The following is a 22056-nucleotide window of genomic DNA, read 5'->3' as shown; positions in this document are numbered from 1 at the left end:
AATTATAAAAGGTGAAATTCAGCAAGAAGATGCAATAATCCTAACATGATTGCACTGGAAACAGAGTTCCAAAATAAGTGAAGCAAAGACTGGTAGAATTAAAGGAGAACTAGATCCATAATTATAGTTGGAGACTTTAACACTGCTCTGGAACAACACTGTTAACAAACTTCATTAAGTTGTGATTTGCCCCATCATAAACCACTGGGCAGAATAAGAACACTGAAAAAAATGAACAGAACTTAAGAGGCCTATGGGACAGTATCAAAAAGTCTGACATTTCTGTCCTTAAAGCATCAGGCAAGGAGATAGTTACATAAAAAAAGCTCGAAGAAATAATGGATACCAACTCCCCATACTTGGTCTCATTTGGCCTCTCAATTCTTTTCCTATACTATTTTTATGAAGACTGAATTTTTATGAAGTACTATTTTTATGAAGTACTTTTAATCTTTTGCTTACTACATGGACTTATTTTTACATGAATATTGGACTAGAGCTCTCTTCCTGGATTTTTTATTTTAAAAATAGTTTAACAGAAACGTTTCAAAAATAGAAAGTTCCTGTTACCTTTCACCAGTTTCTTCTAATGTTAACATTTTATGTAACCATGATGTAATTATCAAAACTAGGAAATTACCATTGATTCAATCTTAATGACTAAACTATAGACTTTATTTGAATTTTGTTTCCCTTAATGTGTATTTTTGTTCCAAGATCCCACATTGCATTTATTTGCCACATCTCCTTAGTCTCTTCCACTCTGCGACAGTTCTTCAGTCTTCCCTTGTCTTTTTTCAAGTTTTTTAAAAATAATTTTTTAATTTAATTATTGTTCAAGTACAGTTTTCTGTCTTTTACTCCCATCCCAGCCCGCCCCCCCCTTTTTAAGTTTTTATTGTCTTGATTTTATTGTTGTTTTTCCTTCTCTTTCATGATCTTGACACTTTTGCAGAATACTGCTCAGTTATTTTGTAGACTGTCTCCTAGTTTGGCTTGGTCAAGTGTTTTTATGATTAGATTAAGGTGTTGCGTTTTGGGCAAGAGTTCAGCAGTGATGGTTAAGGTGGTATCTGCCAGGTTTCTACACTGTAAAGTTAATGTTTTTCCCTTTAGAATAAAAAATGTATATTGGAGGAGATTCTTTGAGAACTCTCGTCTCACCCTTGACTGAAGTTGTGCTGGGAAATACTGTCATGGTGCCCTGGGCCTCAGACCCAGCCTGAGGTGCTCTGGGAGTACTGCTGTTCACCCTAGACATCCAAGGGCCTACCTTGGATGTAATAAAGTATGGGTATATTCGCTGCTTTTAAAAAACATACAAATTACTTACTGGAATTATTTTATACATACATAAAATGATATTTATTTTTAAAGCAAATTTTAACTGCTTATTACTGATATTTAAAGATTTTATTTATTTCTAGAGAGACAGGAAGAGAGGGAGAAACAGAGGAAGAGAAAGATCACTGTGTTGGAGAATCGATGGGTTGCCTTTCACAGAGCCTGTCCCAAAACCCCGTGCCCTGACAGGGACTTGAACCCGCGGACCTGCCAGCGCTCAAAACACTGAGCCACATCAGTCAGGGCTACTGATGTTTATGCATTGATTTTTTTCCCATAAAACACATACATTGATTTATATGTTAATCTTTTACCTAAAATCGTTTTTAAAAATCGTTATTTAACCGTTCTACCAATTTATAAAACACGTAGCTTCTATTTTGATTTATAAGTAAACAATTACCTTGCCAATAATAACGAGGTCCAATTCTCGGAATTTTAACATATTTTTGTCCAAATAAAAAAGTATGGTATGGAATCATTTTGGCAAACTGCGCCGTAAACAAAAATAAGGGCCTACAATAATAATGGCATTGAATTAAAACCATAGGAAGAAAAATATCCTTGAGTCCATATGTACATCAGTAAGTGGGGGAGGAGGAACAGCCCTGCGGGATACGTTGTCCTGGAGATGCGCGCACAGGGCGGCGGACCGCACCTGGTCAAAGCCAGCTCCTCTGGAGGTAAAAGCTGGTCGTCCAGCCCGCAGAACCTTGCTCTGACCCCGGGAACTGAAGATAAGCAGCCCAGGGCAGCAGAGAAGAGTCGGAACGACCCTCGCTTCGCGCTGGGTGGGTGGGGCGGGGCCTCCAGGGACTTGCACAGTCCAGTCTAGGCTCGCGCACGCGCACTCGCCGGAACATGGCTGCCGCCACTGGCTTCTCGCTTGAGGTGGGTCCCGTGGCGCCCTATGTATTTCGGTGTCTCAGTTTTTTCCTGCGGGAGTGTCTGTGTCCGCCGGATCCCGGTCGGTCGTGAGCGGCGCGTTGGCGACGGGTTTCGGGGCTCAGTCTGCTCAGACGGCGGGGATAACCCGGGACGCGGCCGCCCTCTCTAGTGAGGACGCCCCCTGCGAGGGAAGACGCCTCCCGCACAGTGAGGGTACCGCTCTGGGTGTGAGGTTTTCTCTTGGCTTCCATCCCTCTCGTCGTGCAACTTAAACGTTCCACGCTAGTATCTGCTGGCCTTTCCTCAGGGACAGTTTCGCGCGGGCCTGCCTCTAGTCCTGGCCGCGCTGCAACGGCGACCCCCCCTACCTCTCCTCTGCTGCCTGGTGGTGGGAAAGCTGTGGTGCCAGCCACCTTTCTCCCCCTTCCCCACTTAATATTTACCGAGTCCGGTTTGGTGCATTTCCCAGTGAGGGCCGCATTTTTCACCTTTGGTTTTTTTTGTGGCCGTTCTGCTTTTCTCTTCCTTGGTTTCGGTAGTTCATTTCCTTAGCTCCTCTTTCTCCAATAGTTCAAGGAATAAAGTTTTCATACGTGTAGAAAAGTTGAAATTATCGTGCGACCTTATAGCGACCCATTAACATTTATACTTGCTGTATCTCCTGTTTCCCCCTATCCATCCTTTTACCCATCCATTAAGTATTTTTAGGGATACGTTTAAATTAAATTGCAGATACCACCGCGCTTTCCCCTCACCGTACTTGACTTCAGCTGGAGTTCATTACTACTGCTTTCGTAAAATTTAGAGGCAGAATTGTATGTGTTTTGACAAATGCAACCCAAAACTTTCTCAAAACTACCATCACCCCAGTAAGATCCCTTATTCTTCGCCTATTCAAAAATTTGGTCGTTAGGCACTTGGGCCTGTGAAAATGTTTTCAATACCAAATCTTTATTTGTTTGGTTCATTTCCCCCCCAGCAAGTTACTTCCCTCCATTCTGTTGCTTGTTTTCTCTCCCTTACCACCCGACTTTAAAAAAGAGATTCTATTTATTTATTTTTAGAGGGGAAAAGAGGGAGAAAGATGTGTGAGAGAAACATCATCACTTGCCTCTCACACACCCCCAACTGGGGACCTGGCCCACAGCCCATGTGCCCTGACTGGGGATCCAACCAACTCCTTTTCACTTGGCAGGAGGAGGCCCCACTGAGCCACACGGATCAGGGAAAACCTCCATGTTTTTTGATTGGAGTATTTAATCCATTTACATTTAAAGTAATTATTGATGGATATGTAGTTACTGCCATTTTATTTATCATTTTCATCTTTTTCTTAAGTCCCTTTAACGTTTCTTGTAATACTGGTTTGGTGGTGGTGAACTCCCTTATTTCTTGTCTGGGACCAGCTTTTTATTTATTTATTTAATTTTATTTTCAAATATTTTATTAATTCACCTTTAGAGAAAAGGGAAGGGAGGGGGAAAGAAAGAGAAATATAAGTGTGTGGTTGCCTCTCCTGCGTCCTGCACTGGTCCTGCGACCCAGGCATGTGCCCTGACCAGGAATTGAATGGGTGACCCTTTGGTTCATAAGCTCGCACTCAATCCACTACACCAGCCATAGCCCAACTTTTTGTTTTTAAAAGTATCATACTTACAGAAACGTTTCAGTAGTAGTTCAACAAACACTTGTAAAACTATCCAGATTCTCAAGTTAACACTTTGCTGCATAAGCTTTACCTTTATTTTCTCCTTGTCTCAAATACTAGTATAGACATTCACTTCTTATATTTTACACATACACCCCCAAGAGGATCAAAGTTTGATTATTCACATAATGAGGCTTCCTTGAGGGACCAGGGTATTCTTCTCAAAGTAATCTGAAAATAGCCTGAGAGAGCAGGAAAAGGAGGATGGCTGGGCTTTTACTGTGATTCCAGAGTGGAGCTGGCATGAGGGTGGCCTTGCCTTGCTTGGGGCTTACATGGTTTGAGCTTAGTGCTAACTCCAAGGAGAAAGTATTCAGGCTTTCTCGTTAGCTTGCCTAGATGTGGGGTAAAAGGAGATGATGGTGGAGAGGTGCTTGGAAGCTGTTAGTAGTCAGTCATCAAAAATGGAGTCAGACTTTAGCACAATTGGTAGGGAGTTGACTTTGTTAGGACAGGGATAAATTTGGTAGATAAGAATCTATTTTTATTAAAGAATACATCATTTTCCCAGCTGGTGTGGCTCAGTGCATTGAGTGCCGGCCTGTGACCCAAAAGGTTGCCCATGCAATTCCCAGTCAGGGAACACATGTCTGGGTTTTTGGCTGGGTCCCCAGTTGGAGGCATTTGAGAGGCAACTGATCATTTCTCTCTGTCTGTCTTTCTCCTTTCCTTTCCCTCTCTCTGCAAATAAATAAATAAAATGTTTACAAAAATGCATTATTTAAACAAGTAAACATTGTTATCATGTTTGGTCCACAGAGATGGCAGGAACCATGCAGACGGTCTTGTACAGTTGAGGTCTGGCAGCCCTCGATTTCAAACATCCAGGCACTGGTCCTAAGTGGATTTCTTTTCAGGCTCCTGAAAGTGGAGATTGGGGATAAAGCCCTTCAGAGGTGAGTGCCAGGGAATAGAATTCTACACAACTTTGGCATATCTTATAAAACTGTTACTTCATGAAGTCTTAGGTCCAGAATTGTGCCAGATGGGGTCTAAGTCAGTGGTTTTGACCCTGACATACTCAAGACCTGCTTTTTTTTTTTTTTTTTTTTAATGCTGTTTTAACCCTGGCAGTTGTGGCTCAGTGGTTGAGTGCAGTCCTACGAACCTAAGGGCTGCTGGTTAGATTCCCAGTCAGGGCACATGCCTGGGTTGTAGGCCAGGTTCCCAGTAGGGGGCATGTGAGAGGCAACCATCCATTGATGTTTCTCTCCCTCTCTCCCTTCCTTTCCCTCTCTAAAAAATAAAATAAATATATATTTTTTAAATTAAAAAAATGCAATTTTATTGAGATATAATTCATAAACCATATAGTTCACCATTCTAAGATATAAAATTGAGTGGTTTTTCATATACTTACTAGGTCATATAGTTAGTTGTACATCCATTACCAATAACAATTTTAGAATTTTTTTAAAAATTTTTTTAAAAGATTTTATTTATTTACTTTTTTTAATAATTAATTTTATTTAGTTATTTTTCAAGTACAGTTTTTTGTCTATTTTTCCCATACAATTTTAGAATTTAAAAAAATTTTTATTTATTTATTTTCAGAGTGGGGAAGGGAAGGAGAGAGGGAGAGAAATATCAATGTGTGGTTGCCTCTCATGTGTCCCCTGCTGGGAATTGGCCTGCAATCCAGGCATGTGCCCTGACTGGGAATTGAACCGCAGTCCTTTGCTTCACAGGCCCGTGCTCAATCCACTGAGCTGCACTAGCCAGGGGTAGAGTATTTATTTTTATTTTTTAAAATATTTATTGATTTTAGAGGGCCAGAAGGAGGGAGAGAAAGAAACATAGATTTGTTGTTCCACTTTTTTATGTATTCATTGGTTGATTCTTGTGTGTGCCCCAACTGGAGATCAAACCCACAATCTTGGCTATTGGAATGACATTCTAACCAACTGAGCTATCTGGACAGGGCAATAGAATATTTTTAGCATCCCTGAAAAGAAAGCCTCTGTCCATTAGCAGTCACTCCCTAATTTCTCTCTTCCATTTAGTCCCAGGCAATCACTTTGAGTTTATTTTTGGGTAATGTTCATTTCTTTATGATCAAGTTTGCAATGTGCCTTTTACTAGTCTGAAAGAAATTTTATAGATAATATTACATAGCTACATAATTATAAAAATTCTAAAGTCCTATGTGCATGTAAAGAGTCAATTAAAAAAAGAGTCAATACAAAGAAAGGCATTTGTATGAAAATATATGTGTTTATATTTAAATGCTTGGGTACATCTACCGTATGACATAGGAAGCAGTCTGGTGCTGGAGACTGTAGGTTTGGATTAAGAGAAATAGAATAGGCAGAATTTATTGTCTTCAGTGAAATTGCATGAGGTAAGGTATGGGTGGATGCTGCTGGAACAGTGAATATTGGAGAAATGGACCTAGATTGGGTATATTAAGGAGGAAAGGAAGAAACATAGTACCTTGGTGGGAGTGGGTTCTGAGTACTTACACTGCAAGGTAGCCCAGGGTGTCCAGATGAGCTGGGTTGTATCCACAGCTGAGTCATCTCTGTGTTATGACCTCAAACGGCATCAGGACAATTTATCATAGAAAGTTCTCTAGACTTGGTGTGTCAGCGTGTGCTGGGACAACATCCAGTGTGTAGAAAGCCTTGGAAACCACCTTCTTCAATGGGTATGGGGAATAGAAGGACAGGCTGGGGAAAAGTAGTAATACTGGGGCTTCAGAGAAGTGGTATAGTAGACATTCAAGAAAAAGATCTGTGGATGAGTCGGAGGGATACACTGACCCCAAAAATATGTGAACAGCATCAAGATGAATTTTTGTAAAGATTTTATTTATTTTTTCTTTTAGAAAGAGGGGAAGGTGGGGAGAAAGAGGGAGAGAAACATTGATCACTTGTCACCTGCATGCACCCCAACCAGAGACCCAACACGAAACCCAGGTAAAATTAAACCTGTGACCTTTTGCTTTGCTGGACCATGCCCAGCCAACTGAGCCACACTGGTCAGGGTAAGGTGAAATTTTTACAATGTAATTTTTACATTATTGCTAAAAACAGTAATACACAAATACATGTAAGGGAAATAATGTGAGATATTTTATTTCTTAATTTTTTATTTTTAAGAATTTTTAGAAGTTTGAGCTAAACTGATGACATATGCCCTAGAGCAAGATCTTAAATGCTCCTGAGACATTTTTTAAACAAACAACTAATGAAATTCAGTGTGATTCCTACATTAGAAGTTCTGCTTTAATACTGTTTTCCCAAAGTCAGTTCTAATGTACTCCTGGTCATCATTTGTTTTTTGTTTTGCATTTTTTGGGGTCTTTTGTCTTTTTGTTCCATTTGTTCTTTTTGCAATAACCTCACTATGGCACTCACACCCTCATTGACTGAGGGTGTATTTGGAATGGCCAGTTTTGTCAAGGTCAAGGAGGGAGGTGCAGAGTGGGGAATGAGTTCATGAATTTAGTGCAGTATCTGGATTTCCTATTAGCTTCTTTCTTAACAAAAGCACACTTTTCATGATATCTTGTAATACACGCAGTATTGTTCTGTTCTGAAGTACCCCAGGATGATACCTGTAGGGTCTGTGGGACACAGGATAGTTAGACATCACGTGGGACAGTTCCAGGTATGGTAGCAAATCTGCCTCCCCAGCCTAGGCCCATCCAGTGTCAGGAGTTCCCCTGATTCCATCATTGTGACAACCTAACACCTGCAGATTGCCAGACGCCCCCAGGGGATACTGCCAAGGGGAAGTGCTGCAGGTCTGGCTGGGGGAGATTTGTCTCTTATAGGGCGGATGTCGGTGCTTAGCATCACTAGCATTGTTCTTGAGGCCGTAAATTTACTTTTTACAGCTTGATTGAGATATAGTTCATATAATACACAATTCATCCAAAGTTTACAATTTGGTAGTCCAGTATATTCACAAAGTTTTGCAGCCATCACCACTGTAATTTCAGAACATTTTTATCAGACCAAGAAAACAACTCATACCCATTATCATTCATTCCCCATTCCCTGCTTTTTCCCAGCTCCTGGCAACTACAAAGTCTTTCAATGTTTTATGGAATCACTTGTTTTGAATATGATATAAATGGGATCATATAATGTGTTGTTCTTTTACTGAGCATAACGTGTAAGGTTCATCTGTGTTATTGAAGCATGTATCAGTACTTCATTTCTTAGGACTGAAGAATAATAGAATATTCCATTATGTGGATTTCTTTTTATTTTTTAAAAATATTTTACTTATTTATTTTTAGATGAGAAGGGAGGGAGAAAGAGAGGGAGAGACACTTTGACATGAGAGAGGAACACCGATTGGTTGCCTTTGTACATACCCTGACTTAGGGCTGAACCTGCAACCCAGGCATGTGCCCTGACTGGGAATCAAACCTGTGACCCTTTGTTTTGTGTAACAGTGCCCAACAAACTGATCCACACCGGCCACGGCCGTTATGTGGATTTCCACATTTTGTTTAGCTATTCACCTGTCAGTTGATGTACATTTATTTGGATTGTTTTTACTTTTTGTTTACCATGAATAGTGCTGCTATTCATGATACAGGTTTATTTGTAGACATGTTTGCATTTTTTTATATGGATACCTAGGAGTGCAATTGCTGGGTCATATGATGACTCTGTTTAACTTTTCAAGAAAGACTGTTTTCCAAAGCAGCTATACCATTTTACGTTCCCACCAACAGTGTGTGAGAGTTCTAGTTTCTTTACTTCCTCACAACACTTGTTTTCTGGGGGATTTTTTTTGGTTGGCCAGAAGTGATGTTGATGAACTTTTCTTGTGCTCTTATATCTTCTGTGCATAAATCCTTTATCAGATGTGTGCTTTGCAGATCTTTTCTACCATTTGGTCGGTCATCTGTATTTCTTAGTGGTGTATGTGTATAAGTCTTATTTCAGTAAACATGTCTATTATAGATGAAATGGACATTTCCTTTGCTCCTGAAGACCTGTTCCTCTTGATGCCCCTAAGACCTTCATGATCACATCTTTGGTAGGTATCTTGCCAGGGCATTTTTATATTTTTACTTCCATAATATTTTGTTTAAAAAGCTTTCCAAAGTGGTATCCTTTTGTGTGTGTCTGTCTTATCTTGTTTAAGGGCACACATGCATCCTCTGTCAATAGACCTCTAGGAGGTGCTCTCCATGTCTTATTTTCACAGGACAATCACAGGTCACCCAGGCCCCAGTTTACTCAAAGGGCCCAATGTAGGGAACATACGGCAAGGTGTTCCAGGCAGGCTCAGGAGTCCATTTCATTATCAATGGTCATCTGGCCCTTTGATTATCACTGCTGAATGCCGTGGACGCAGCAGACATGTGGGGTCTTAGTCTTCACTTCAGAGTGAACAGTCCTTATGCTTTCTTATTAGGTGTGACATTTACCTTAATTCTTCACTTTCTTAGTTGTTAATAATTTTCGTCATGAATCAGAATTTTCCTTAAAGTACTTTCTGAATTTATTGACGTAGGGTAAAGGGCCTTCTACTTTAGTCTGAGAGCATTTTGATCAGGAGTCTGGGTGGGATTTCTTTCAATTAGTGCTTTATGAATACATTGAGATTTGTTGCAGGGGGCTGTGTTCTACTTTTATCTGAAAATATGGGAATTGTGTCTGTGGATGTTCTAATGTCCCATTGTCCTTGCATTGCTAGGAAAAACCCAGCATTACCACTTTTTATTGTTCCTTAGTTAAATCCCCTTTGCCTGACTGATATCACTTATCTGTACCTCCTTTCTCTTTTTTAATGATCACACTTGCCAAACGCATATCTATTTAATTGGTCTTTTCAAGTAACAGACTTTTGGGTTTCTTCATCATCTTGGTTGTCTCCATGTTTTCAGGTTCTGTAATTTCTGCTCTTTATTTTTTTCTCTCTTTTTTTCCCTCTCTTACCTTTATTATCACCGTCCATTTCTTATTCATTTACTCCATGGTTCTTTCCTTTAAGTCTTGTTTTTTTTTAAATTCTCATTCAAGGGCTTTTTTTTTCTTCATTGTTTTTAGATAGAGGAACATTGGTGTGAGAGAGAAACATTGATTGGTTGCCTCCTGTACATACCTGGACCTGGGATCTAACTTGCAATGTAGGTATGTGCCCTGACCAGTAATTGAACCCACCATTCTTCAGTTATGGGACGATACACCTACCAACTGAGCCATTTAGACCAGGGCTTCCTTAAGTCTTAAATTGAACAGTGAGCTCACTAACCTTTAGTCTTTTTTAAGTGTAAATATGAAAGCCAATATTTTCCACCTAGGAACTATGTTAGCTGCATCTTCATTTGCCACACATTTTAAGTTATTCTATTTCATCGCTTGTTCAATTCTAGGTGTTTTCTAATGTCTGTCAAGATTTCTCTTTATCTGTGAATTACTGAGAAATAATTTTTTATTTTCCCAAATAAATAAGGGTTTTTTAAATATTGTTTTTCTTGTATTTGGTTTTGTTTCTGTTACTGGTTTTTAACTGGACCGCATTTGTCAGGAGGCTGTGGCCTGGTATTTGGTGAACTTTTTATTTGTCCTGGTTTATGACTAGTATTAGCAAATGTTCCATTTGTGCTTGCAAAGTGTTTGGCTCTAATTGTTGGTACTGCACTCTTCATCAAGCTCTGCAATCAGGCTGGCTGATTGCATCCTCTCCTCATTTTTAATCCATTTTTCTGAATTTCTATTTCTGAATGAGGTTAATTAAAACCTCCCAGTATGGTTGGGTTTGCTGATTTCTGCTAATTTTGATTCATAACCTTGACTGACGTTGCTTTGTGTCAGTTAGCAAAGAATCATAAAATCTTTGGTTAGCATTTGTCTCTTCCAAGTTTTTGCTGTTGTTTTCTATGTTTTTTTTTGGTTTAGGTGTGTCACAAACACATTGTGATGCAGCATCTTTATCTGGCCATCATGGCCATGTACATTTATTGTTGTTTTATACTTTTTATTTAATCAGTTCTTTCTGGGCTTTACCCCTTAGTACTTTCTGGATTGATCTGGTTTTCTTTTCTTTATTATCTTCCCTCCTACAACAGGGTTTTTCCACATTAGCGCTGTTGACACTGGAACTGGATCATTCTGTGTTGTGAGGGGCTTTCCTGTGTATTGAAGGGTGTTCAGCAGCATTCCTGGCTTCACTGTGCTAGAGTCCAGTGGAACCGCTGCCTAGTGATGACAAGCAGAATGTCTCCAGGCATCCCAAAATGTCCTTTGTGGGTAAAACTGTCTCAATTTGAAAACCACTACTCTGTGGGCTTAGAAGTTTTACATGATACTTTTGTTACTGACTTGCCCAGGTCTGACTTGAATCATGAAAAATATAAGGGCATCAAGACACTTAAGTCTCTTTTTTCTTTTTAATTTAATTGTATTTTAATTGTTGTTCAAGTACAAGACACTTAAGTTTCTTACTCCTTTCCCATCTCTTAGTCTACTGACACCCAGGGTTTTAGTTCATCCCATTCTTAACCCCATGAGTCGCTTACTGCTGCATTTTGTGTGGTCTGGATTTAATTTTAATACACATTCATTATTTCCTTTTCTTTCACTTTTTTTCCCTGAAGAACAACTTCTCCAGTTCTTTTGGCTGTTGCCTTTGGAGATAAACTCTGCTTCTGCTTAAAAAATTTTTTTTTGTTTTATTTTTTGATTTGACAGAGAAAAATTTGTTGTTCTACATGCATTTATTGATTGTCTTGTGTGTGCCTTGACTGGGGATCAAACCCACAACCTTTGGTGTGTGGGAATGATGCTGTAACCAACAGAGCTACTTGGCTAAGGCCTGCTTCTGCTTTTCTGAAGTTGTCTTTATCTTACCTTCATTGTTGAACAATAACGTATCTGACAGTTTTTACCCTCAGCACTTAGAAAGTAACCTCCCATTACTAGCAGGTTTCTGTTTTGCTATCATGATACTTTTCATGCCTTCATGAGTGGTCTGTCTTCTCCCTGCTGGTCTTTAAGACTCTACTTGGCATAGAATGATGTGCACTTAGGCTCAGGGCTTGTGCTTTCTGAGCCTGAGATGCCTACATGTGGAATCACTGGGTAGAGGAATGCACTTACTTTGTGTTTTGACAGCTACTATCAGATCACCAAGCGGCCGGCCACGCTCAGTGCCCGTTGACTCTCCCTGCATGAGCTGCCCAAGCTTTATATTTTCACACCTTATTTTATTTTAATTTTTTAATTAATTATTTATGTATTATTATTATTTTTTTTTAGAGGGGGAAGGGGAGGAGAGAGGGAGAGAAACGTCAATGTGTGGTTGCCTCTCGCGCGCCCCCTACTGGGAACCTGGCCTGCAGTACAGGCATGTGCCCCGACTGGGAATGGAACTAGTGATCCTTTGTTTCATACCCCTGCACTCAGTCCACTGAGCCACACCAACCAGGTTCGTACCTTATTTTACTTTTACATTTCAAATATGAAATGTGCATATCTGATGTTCATTCTTAAAGTTGCAGTTTATAATTGCCTGAATGATGGTGGGAAAGAGCAGATACCCATGTTTTCAAGGCATTTTTATTTTCTCTCTGTGAAGTGCCTTCTTGTATCCTTCAGCCAGTTTTTTTTTCTTTTTTGTGTTGTTCTGTAAAAATTCTTTTTAGCTCTCTGCACTATTCCTTTGTCTTTTTCATATTTTATAATACTTTCTCTCTACCTGCCACTTGTACTTTAATTCTTAATTGTGTCTGTTGTTGTGTGAAAAGTTTGATGTTGTTGTAAAATTTGTTAATCCTGATCTGCATGGCTTTTGGTTGTTAAGCCCTATTGATCCAGGAGTTCCCATTTATGAAAGTATCCTACAGAATTTGAACTTTGATTTTTAAGTTGAGGTCTTTATCCACCTGGAATTTTTAAAAAATATTTTTTCTAAGGTAAGGGTCCAATTAATATCATTGTACCTAAAAAAATACGTGGAGAGCCAGTTGTCTTGATACCATGAAGTGGAGGTGTGGGAGGGTGGTTATAGGAGAATCAAGAACAGTGATGATACTGGCAGCCACCTGCGGAACACTGTCCCTTCTCCAGCTCAGAGCCAGCCTCAGACATGATCTAACTCCTAATATTCCTGCAGGGCGGTCACTCAGCCCGTGCTCCATTCCATCCTTGAAGGTAGAGCTCTGACCACCAAGCTGGGGCAGACTTGCTCATTCACCAGTACCGTACACACATTGTGACTTCACAGCTTTGAAATGTGTGCTGGTTGTTATACGGGTGATGGGGACTACCACACAGTGGCTGAGAAGGTGGCCCAGTGTGAGCAGGGCACCTGTCCTCTGGTCTCTCACTTGGCAGGCTAATCCTGTTGGTGATATTTACCCTCAGTACTCTCTCTCCTGCCTTTTCTTTAGGAGGATAAAGACTGTGTGGCTGCCTTTGAACTTGGCTCGCCTCCATGCCTTGATTCTCATTTTATCACCCCCTTGTATAGATATGTATTTGAGAAGCTCTGGAAGGTAGCTCAGTTGTTTAGAGTGTCATCCCAATGTGCTAGGGTTGCGGGTTTGATTCTCAGGACACATGCAGGAGTTAACCAGTGAATGCATGAGTGGGCAGAACAACAAATCAGTGTTTCTCTGCCTCTTTCAAATCAATCTTAAAAAGTTTAAAAAGGTAAAATATCCCTGCCTAGCACCATTTCTCGTTATAGTTCCATGCGTAGCTTCATGTACTGAAGTTTGTCTTTTTCATTCTTCACCTTTCAGCCTGTGGCACAAGAGTGAAAATGACAGCTCAGAATATTCCTGAGGAAGAACTACCCTGTGTTGTGGAAATGGAAGGGTTTACAAGAGAGGGCCTCCATTTCTCCATTCTAGGTGACAGTTGGAACTGTAAGAACTGGGAGGGACACCTGAGGCAATCAGCTTTAAGTCAGGACAAGTTGGAGGCTCAGGAAGCAATTCGTGACTATCCCGGACTTGGGCGGCCTTTGAGTGCAAGCTCAGACCTTTTACCCTCTCAGAGGGTCCCTACATCAAATAGCTTCCATATACATGACTCAGAGGGTAGAGGTTTGGATTGTGACACAGCTTTACCCAGTTCTCAGAAAAGTTTTGTAGCTAAGAGAACTGCTGACAGTGATGCCTATGGAAAAGCCTCCTGCCGTTCCATGGACGTTATTCAACAACTTAGAAGAAATCAAATGAGAGAGAAGCCCTATAAATACCCTGAAAGTGTTGAATCTTTCAACAGTTTCATTCCTCTTGGTGAACAAAAAATAACAAAAAGAGGGGAGAAACTGTATGAAGGCAAGGACTTTGGGGACATCTTTACCTTAAGTCCATCTCTTAATGTAAACAGGAGGAGTCTCCCTGGAGAGAAGCTGTACAAATGTACTGAATGTGGCAAATGTTTCAAACGGAACTCTTCTCTTGTTTTGCATCACCGAACTCATACTGGAGAGAAACCTTACACCTGTAACGAGTGTGGAAAGTCCTTCTCCAAGAACTACAACCTGAGTGTACATCAAAGAATCCACACAGGAGAGAAGCCCTACAAATGCAATAAGTGTGGGAAAGCCTTCAGTGATGGGTCAGCTCTGACACAACACCAGAGAATTCACACCGGGGAGAAACCTTACGAATGTCTAGAATGTGGAAAAACCTTCAACCGAAACTCATCTCTGATTTTGCATCAAAGAACTCACACGGGGGAAAAACCATACAGATGTAACGAGTGCGGGAAGCCTTTCACGGACATCTCCCACCTCACTGTGCATCTCAGAATCCACACGGGGGAGAAGCCCTATGAGTGTAGCAAGTGCGGAAAGGCTTTCCGGGATGGCTCATACCTCACTCAGCATGAGAGGACTCACACTGGAGAGAAGCCCTTTGAATGTGTGGAGTGTGGAAAATCCTTCAATCGTAACTCTCACCTCATTGTACATCAGAAAATTCATTCTGGGGAGAAGCCCTATGAGTGTAAAGAGTGTGGGAAGACTTTCATTGAGAGCGCATACCTTATCAGGCACCAGAGAATTCACACTGGTGAGAAGCCATATAGCTGTGACCAGTGTCAGAAACTTTTCAGGAACATTGCTGGCCTTATCCGGCACCAGAGGACTCATACTGGTGAGAAGCCCTATGAGTGTAGTCGATGTGGAAAAGCCTTCAGGGACAGTTCCTGTCTCACCAAGCACCAGAGAATTCACACCAAGGAGACCCCGTACCAGTGTCCAGAGTGTGGGAAGTCCTTTAAGCAGAACTCCCACCTTGCAGTACATCAGAGATTGCACAGTAGGGAGGATCCCAGCCAGTGTCCTCAGTGTGGGAAAATGTTCAGAAGGAGCTCAGCCCTGGTCCGACATCAAAGAACACATGCTGGAGAGCATACCATGGACACATAATGAATGTGGGCACACTCGTTTCCTGAATTCTCTTGAAAACCTGTGTGAAGGAGGGGTGTCTTTGGAAAGGCTCTTCCTTCAGTACAAAAAAAATTTTTAAGGAAAAAAGTCACTTGCAGTGGCACCCCCTGTGGTAATCATTATTCAGCAACATTCCGGTGACCATCCTTCCCCCACCTCTTTATGTGTACATAATTTTGCATGGATGGAATCACATTACACACATGGTTTTTTAAATATAGAAACCTATTTTTAAATGTTTCTGCCCTATCCAGTGAATTGAATGTGAGACATTCCTTAGCCATACCATTAAATCACTAAACTGCTGGAGGGAATACAGAATGGTAATAAATGTGGAAAAGGCTTCAGGGATGACCAGCCTGTACCAAACATGATAGCACATACACTGGAATAAAACCTGTGGGTGTCAGGAAGATGCTTCTCTGGAGATACCCAGCTGCTCCTACATCAGTGTGTAAACTGGAAAGAACCTGTGAATGTGTTCTGTAGCCAGTTGGTACCAGGAATCTTTTAATTAGGAGTGTCTGCCATATTGTACATATGCACACTCTTAGCAGAATTGAATGTAATCAGTGAGCAGCTTTTGGCAGGAGCTCTTATTTTCTTGTCTATATCAGCAAAGATATCCTGGTGAGAGTCTCCCACCCTGCTCCCCACCACAGCAAGTACAGAATTAGAGCAGATTGCTGTTTGGTTGTGTTTTGGTGTCATAGTCCTGCTAGGTGCAGAGGATTCATTTCAAAAGAGACACTTGGATGAGATTGTTGTGAATATGCAGTGATACCATCCCTCTTAAGACTGAAGTGGTCTTGTACAAGGATGGAACTGGGCTGTTGTAGAAATGTGATACACTGCTTTAGTTGTTGAAACAAAATTACTGAATTATGTTTACTTTTCTCCCCTGTTGTTCACTTAGGACACCTCTGATTTGTTCTGTGCTGAACCATAATTCTAAAGGTTTTGTTCCCATATTGAAATGTTATAATATGGCAGGCAACAACAAAAAAGTGGCATAGAGATGTGCTGTTGTGACAGCCATGTGAAGGTATATTTACATGTGGTTGTAGAGTGGACGTTGATCATGGAAAAATAAATGTGGTTTTCTTAAGGAACTGCAATTGTGTATGATATTTTTCTCCTACAAACACATTGTTGCTATAATAACTTTATAAGAAATAAAAAGGTGAAGTCAAAAAGCATGAACTTTTTTTACCAGAAGGGACTAGATCAGGGTCCCATGGCAGCCATAAGGCAAGATGCTGGGCAGCCAGGGAGAAGCTGCTCTAGAATCCGAGCATCCAGGGTCCAGGGCATAATAATTTCCTTCTTTGGGACTTGGATTGTGAGGGGGTATCACTGTGGAGGAACGGGTAGGCCTCAACAAATGGGGAGTACAAGACTACAGAGAGGTCAGGGATGACCTGGGAATGTCCTTCTTGAGGCAGGTAACCAAGTAAGAACCATTTCAGCTGCTTGACAGTGCATCAAAGTCTGGGGGTGGCTTTTCTGTTCACATGACAGCTTCCTTCTCTGAGCCCTGGGTTGGCACTGCTCATGTTCTCACCTTGTTTCAGGCAGCAGGAGGTGGCAATAAAGCAAAAGAGCGTATGTGAGGAAATCTCCATGTGTGAGATTCTCATAGGCTTTTGAGGGATGTTCTTGTTTGCCCTTGATGGACACCACCAGGGGAGTAAGGAAAAGCAGTTGTAGAAGAGTTTGAATTCTCAGGAGGGTGAACCAAGCCCTGTCACTGTCATCTACAGGCAGTCTATCACCCAGGAGCCAGTCTAGGGTGGGAAAAAGCTGTGGAGAGCCTTTCTATGCCTGGAATGCCACCCACCCCACACTGAGGACTTGGTAGGAAGAGGGCCTTCCATCACTTAGAGGTGATGGGCCAGGCCCTGAGTGTGCCTCCAGTGTAAGTTACCAGCAGTATTGTGGTGTGAAGAAGGAACTTGTGGCAGGCGATGAGCCTGGAGTGTCTTGAGGGGAGCCCCATGTGTCCAGCCAGTGTGGGGAGTCCTTCATGTGGGTCTCACATTTCATCCATCACCTCGAGTCTCCATGGCAGAAAGTTCTACATACGCCAGGAGTACTGGCAAGCCTTCCACCTCAGGCTGACCCTGGCTGAGCACTAGATGACCCAGGAGAAGGAGCAAGGCCCCAACCCTGCCACATGCAGAGCCTATGCCAGTGGGGGCATCGCTGGCTCCTGGAATGTGTGGACATTGATGTTTTCCTTGTACAATCTGAGGCACAGAGATGAATTACTGGTCTGTGCCCCTGGAGGACAACTTGGCCTAGGATTCCCAAATAACAAATGGGCTCCTTTGAAACCCTCACATGAATTCCTGTGGTGTCTGTGTGGATATAAGCCAGCTTGTTTGTTTTCTAAATGAGCTAATATGGATAAAATGGCACCCAGGAACATCCCACAGCTAACACCTCCTGTAAGCACACCACGATGGTCACATGTGAAGTAAGACTCTGCTTTCTTCTGTAGTCATTTTAGCACCAGCTACATATTGGAAGATTTGTCATTGTGCAAAGTGTAGATTTGCTTTCAAGTGTGTGATCTGCCAACTCTTTCTTGATTGAACACAGGCACAGTTTACACATGACAGTAACTGCTGCTGGGAGGGAATCCTCCCATTTCAGTGAGCAACTGTTTAACATCTAAGACTTCCATACTCTACATTACATGCTCCTGGTGGTATACAGCATGAGGCTGTCTGATTGCCTTAAATGAAACTCAGGCCCAAGGTATGATGCCTTTCCCTTATCACTGCATCTTCCCTTGATGACCCTGACTATGTGTCCCAATTCTGCCTCTTTCCGTTAGTACTGTGTTGTCCTTACTGCAGTATTCAGGATATGAATTTTCTCTGTGCAGAGGCTCGTGAGCATAGAACAGGGCCTGGCACCCAGGACATGTGAGTATGTGTTTGATGAATTAATAAAGAAGCATAGATGTTGCCTGGCTTGCAGTCAGTGCTCAATGTTTTGGGTAAAGAGTCTGTTTTCTGGGTCCCAGATGACAGGAATTAAATTCCTAGACTGGAATTAAAATCTTGTGTTTCTGGTTTCCTCCCATGTTCACCCTTTTGGGACAGAAAGACCTCGGGGAAGGTGAGGCTGCATTTGACTCCGAGGTCTTCCTGGCCTTGAATTCCGACGGTCCCCCAGTGTAGGGCTGATTCAGGTCAGCCTGGTTCTTGGATTGCACCTTGGAGAGCCAGGAGGTTGGTACCTCTTCGACAAAGCCAGGACCCCGTCTCAGCACAACATCCGCCTTGTACCTTGGGAATCCCTTTACTGGGCACCGACCACTCGACCCGATTCCTGCCGCCCTGGAAGCCACCCACCTGTTGCGCAAAGTAACAAAGAGGAACATGAGAGTATTTTGTCACCGAGTAGAGACCACGGCTGTAGCTCCAAGAAGAACGCCGGATCTCTGAACAGCACCCCTCTCTACGTTGTCGTTTACCGAACCAGGTCCGTAGCTTCCACCCTCCAGGAGGTACATCTCCCTTGAAGATAGCATGCTCACATCCGATTACTCCAGCCTTGCCCTGCTCCCTGGAACCGCTGCAGCAAGTTTGGAATCCGAGAACTGCCTCACAAACTCGCGCTGGTTGAACCGTTTCGCCCTAATCCAAAACCATCGACCGTTAGACCGTGGCCACCCACACCATTCGAAGCAGCACAAACTACAACACCCAGAAAGAGATGCGTCCACTTCCGGTGATGCTGCGTTCACTCCTCCAAGGTCGTGGTGTAAACTGGGCCCAGAGCTCTGGACAGTTCCGCCTTAAGCCACATTCAACGCTCTTTCGCTCTTTCGTCTAATTGGTGGTTGAAGGTACGCCTGCCGTTTGTTGGGACTGCCCTGCATTGGCGCGCAGGTACTACAGCTCCCAGAGGGCCACTCGTCACGTTCCGGGAACCGCTTCTCCCACACCTTCGAGCATTAGAGATCGAAGTTAGATTCCTGGTGCGCGTACCTATTTCCCCTTGTGAGTATTCGCTGCTGCCCACTGTTGCCATGGCGGTCCTTGTGGTCATCACCTAAACGTGGGCGCTGGGCAGAGAGAAAAATAAAAGTAGCGGAATCAAAAAGGGAGCTACTGAGAGAAGTGATGGGAAGTTTCGATTGTTCCCTGGGTTTCACTCCAGGAAACGGAAAAAGAACGGGTCTGAGTCCACCCGGACACCTCACTACGCTCCCAATTGCAGAGACTCCGGGACAGTAACATAACATTTAAGTTTATGTCTTCGTTGACTATAGAAGGCACATCGCGACATTTATTTCATTGGGTCCCAGGACCATGTATTTGTGGAAGGGGCTTGTGTGAAATTCGCGCTCAATACTCACGACCCACTGAGGCCCCCTCTCCCGGCCTCCTCCGGTGTAGCTTGTCCTGCTGGGAGTTGCCTTCCGCAGCTCCGTGAGTACGGAGCCGGAGCCTGACACATTCAATGGACTACTACTCTCCGGAAGCTTTAACTTCTACGAGTTGCGAATCCATGGATGCGCACTTTGCGTCCGGTTGCCTGGAGGGGCGCCCGAACTCAGGGAGTGGTAGTATCAGGGGTCGGAAATCGTCACCTAGTGAACTTGGTATAGACAAGATTTTGTGTAACTCCTGATTTCTCAAGCCCAGTTTTTCCGGACTCTGCGGAGCCACTAGATCGTGATTCCAGCTCAACAGTAGCCTCTGGAAATGGTAAGGATCAGAGCAGCCTAACGTTGGCCGGGGAGCCTACCCTACTACTCCCAGAAGTCCCGTCCCTCTGAAATCTAGGGCAGCCCTCTGTTCCCTCCTTCGAGAGCGCCGTCTTTGAGTAGTAGTAGTACGAGCTCTAAGCACCTGTCTGGGCCACCATGATTCCCTGATTCCCTACAACTGCGGGAATTCTCAAAACCTAGGGACTTTGCGGGACCTCCCACCGCCCTTTTCCCGAGCTTGGAACGCCAGCCCAAAGGTAACCTCTTGGAAATAAATAAGAAAAAGCCTTCGAAGTAGGCCTTACAGCGAGCAGGGGAGCCTGAACTTCAACTCTCAGAAAGCGTTGCTCCAAGGTGAATTGGTTTGTCTGTGGCTGTTCACTGCCTCCTTACGTGGGAAGGGCTCAGCCTTTTCGGAGTATTAAGAGGCATTAGATATCCCTGTTTGCCACCTGGTGAACGAGGTTAGTGTAATCATGATTTTCTGTAACTCCTGTATTTTTCAAACCCAGGCTTCCTGGACCCTTCTGCAGGTTCAGACGCCTACTCAAATGTAGCCTCTGGGAATTATATATAGAGAGAGGTGTGTCTGGGAGCCTTCGCCCCGGCTGAGAGGCGGGACTGCAAGTCTAGCAAGGCCCTGTCCCTGACATGGGCCTGGTAGTTCTGGCCTCCTGATTGGGCACATCCACTGCTACACTCGTGGGAAATGCAGTTGGCCTCAATAGTAAGGATGCTGGCACCTCAAAAATTGACATATTAATCTACTGAATCCTAAAATAGCTTTTAAATAGTTTCAGAATTGCTTTTCTCAAACTATGAGAAAAAACAACCTATAGAAAAGATTTCAGGATGGATTCTCTAACCACCACCATCCTGCCCAACAAATGGCAACAGACAGAAACACAGACACATAACCAGATGTTCCTACTCATTCTCAGAGAAAGCTGAGTCAGTAGCTTTTGACTCGGTCATTAGTGGTAACGAGTGTGTGCTAAGGGTCTCAACTACTAACCAAAGGTGCAGGCACCTGAAACCCATATAATTTCACTAACCAATGTCACCGGAATAGATTCAACTAAAAAACCTAATATAGCCCTGGCTGGTGTGGCTCAGTGGTTGAGTACCAGCCTGTGAATCAAAGGGTCCCTGGTTTTGCTTCCTAGTCAGGACACATGCCTGAGTTGCAGGCCAGGTCCCTGTAGGGGGCGCATGAGAGGCAATCACACATTGACGTTTCTCTCCCTTACCCTAAAAAAATCTTTAAAAAAACAAAAGAACCCAACACGAAACAAACGTGCAGAGAAATGGACCACTGATAAAAATGCAGAAAGGTGAGGCACCAAGAGCGTGTCCTAGGTCTCACCACTGGAGTTTGGGAAGCTGAAAAGTGTAGAAACAATGGGGCTCTGAGCCAGGACTCAAAAAGGAGGTACCTGGAGGGCAAGGGATAGTCCCAGGTGGGCTGACAACGAATGGGCAGAGTTCATGGGGTAGCGAAAGGTAAATCACACACATGGAAACCTGGTATTTCGTGGGAAGAAATGCTTAAATACCCTGTTATAAACTGAATTGCAACTTCCTTGTCCCCAAATCTATGTTGAAGTCCTATCCCCAATATGACCGTATTTGGAAATAGAGACTTTATGGAGGGAAAGTCAAATGAAGCCATAAATATGGGGTGCTAATCCCACAGGTGGAGATGGTTCTCTGTATACTTTCAGTCTGTCCAGAGTGATAGTCCTTAAATGAAGAAGCAAATGATCGTTGTGTGTACTACAAAGTCTCTGGAAAGGGTTCTTTGAAGAAAAATTCATGCGTCAGAGACGGAGGCTCTATAGCCATGAACCAGTGACAGGTAGCGGGAGCGGTCCCTTAAAAAAGCAGAAAGGGTGTTTCTGTGGTTCCTGAGAAGGGCAGCATAATGCGTTTAGAGCAGCACCCTCATAATATAAATGAGTCAGCCTCATCACACCCCCCCAAAGATTTGGACTCATTTGTTGGCATGCAA

The 22056-nt window shown here is 42.9% G+C and overlaps 1 protein-coding gene across 11 annotated transcripts; it reads left to right on the top strand.

Annotated features, from left to right (window-relative positions):
• Positions 1–2175: 2175 nt before the first annotated feature.
• ZNF329 (zinc finger protein 329) lies at positions 2176–16428 on the top strand. Of its 11 annotated transcripts, XM_053672096.1 has the most exons (7): positions 2176–2235; positions 4700–4836; positions 6768–6858; positions 8866–8941; positions 9958–10041; positions 12169–12337; positions 13656–16428. In XM_053672096.1, exon 7 carries the CDS (start codon positions 13676–13678, stop codon positions 15293–15295), a length of 1620 nt encoding a protein of 539 aa, XP_053528071.1. In that variant the 5' UTR covers positions 2176–2235; positions 4700–4836; positions 6768–6858; positions 8866–8941; positions 9958–10041; positions 12169–12337; positions 13656–13675; the 3' UTR covers positions 15296–16428. The 11 variants fall into 11 exon arrangements, with proteins under 11 accessions (XP_053528071.1, XP_053528072.1, XP_053528070.1 ...); XM_053672097.1 differs by lacking the exon at positions 6768–6858 and having other exon boundaries at positions 9958–10037; XM_053672095.1 differs by lacking the exon at positions 6768–6858.
• The last annotated feature ends 5628 nt before the right edge of the window (positions 16429–22056 follow it).

Source organism: Artibeus jamaicensis, unplaced genomic scaffold (genome assembly GCF_021234435.1).
Source record: "Artibeus jamaicensis isolate MK-2021 breed Jamaican fruit bat unplaced genomic scaffold, CSHL_Jam_final contig_723, whole genome shotgun sequence".
Classification (NCBI taxonomy): Eukaryota; Metazoa; Chordata; class Mammalia; order Chiroptera; family Phyllostomidae; genus Artibeus; species Artibeus jamaicensis.
Note: the sequence above shows the minus strand (reverse complement) of the source record. Positions and strands in the feature narration are given on the sequence as shown.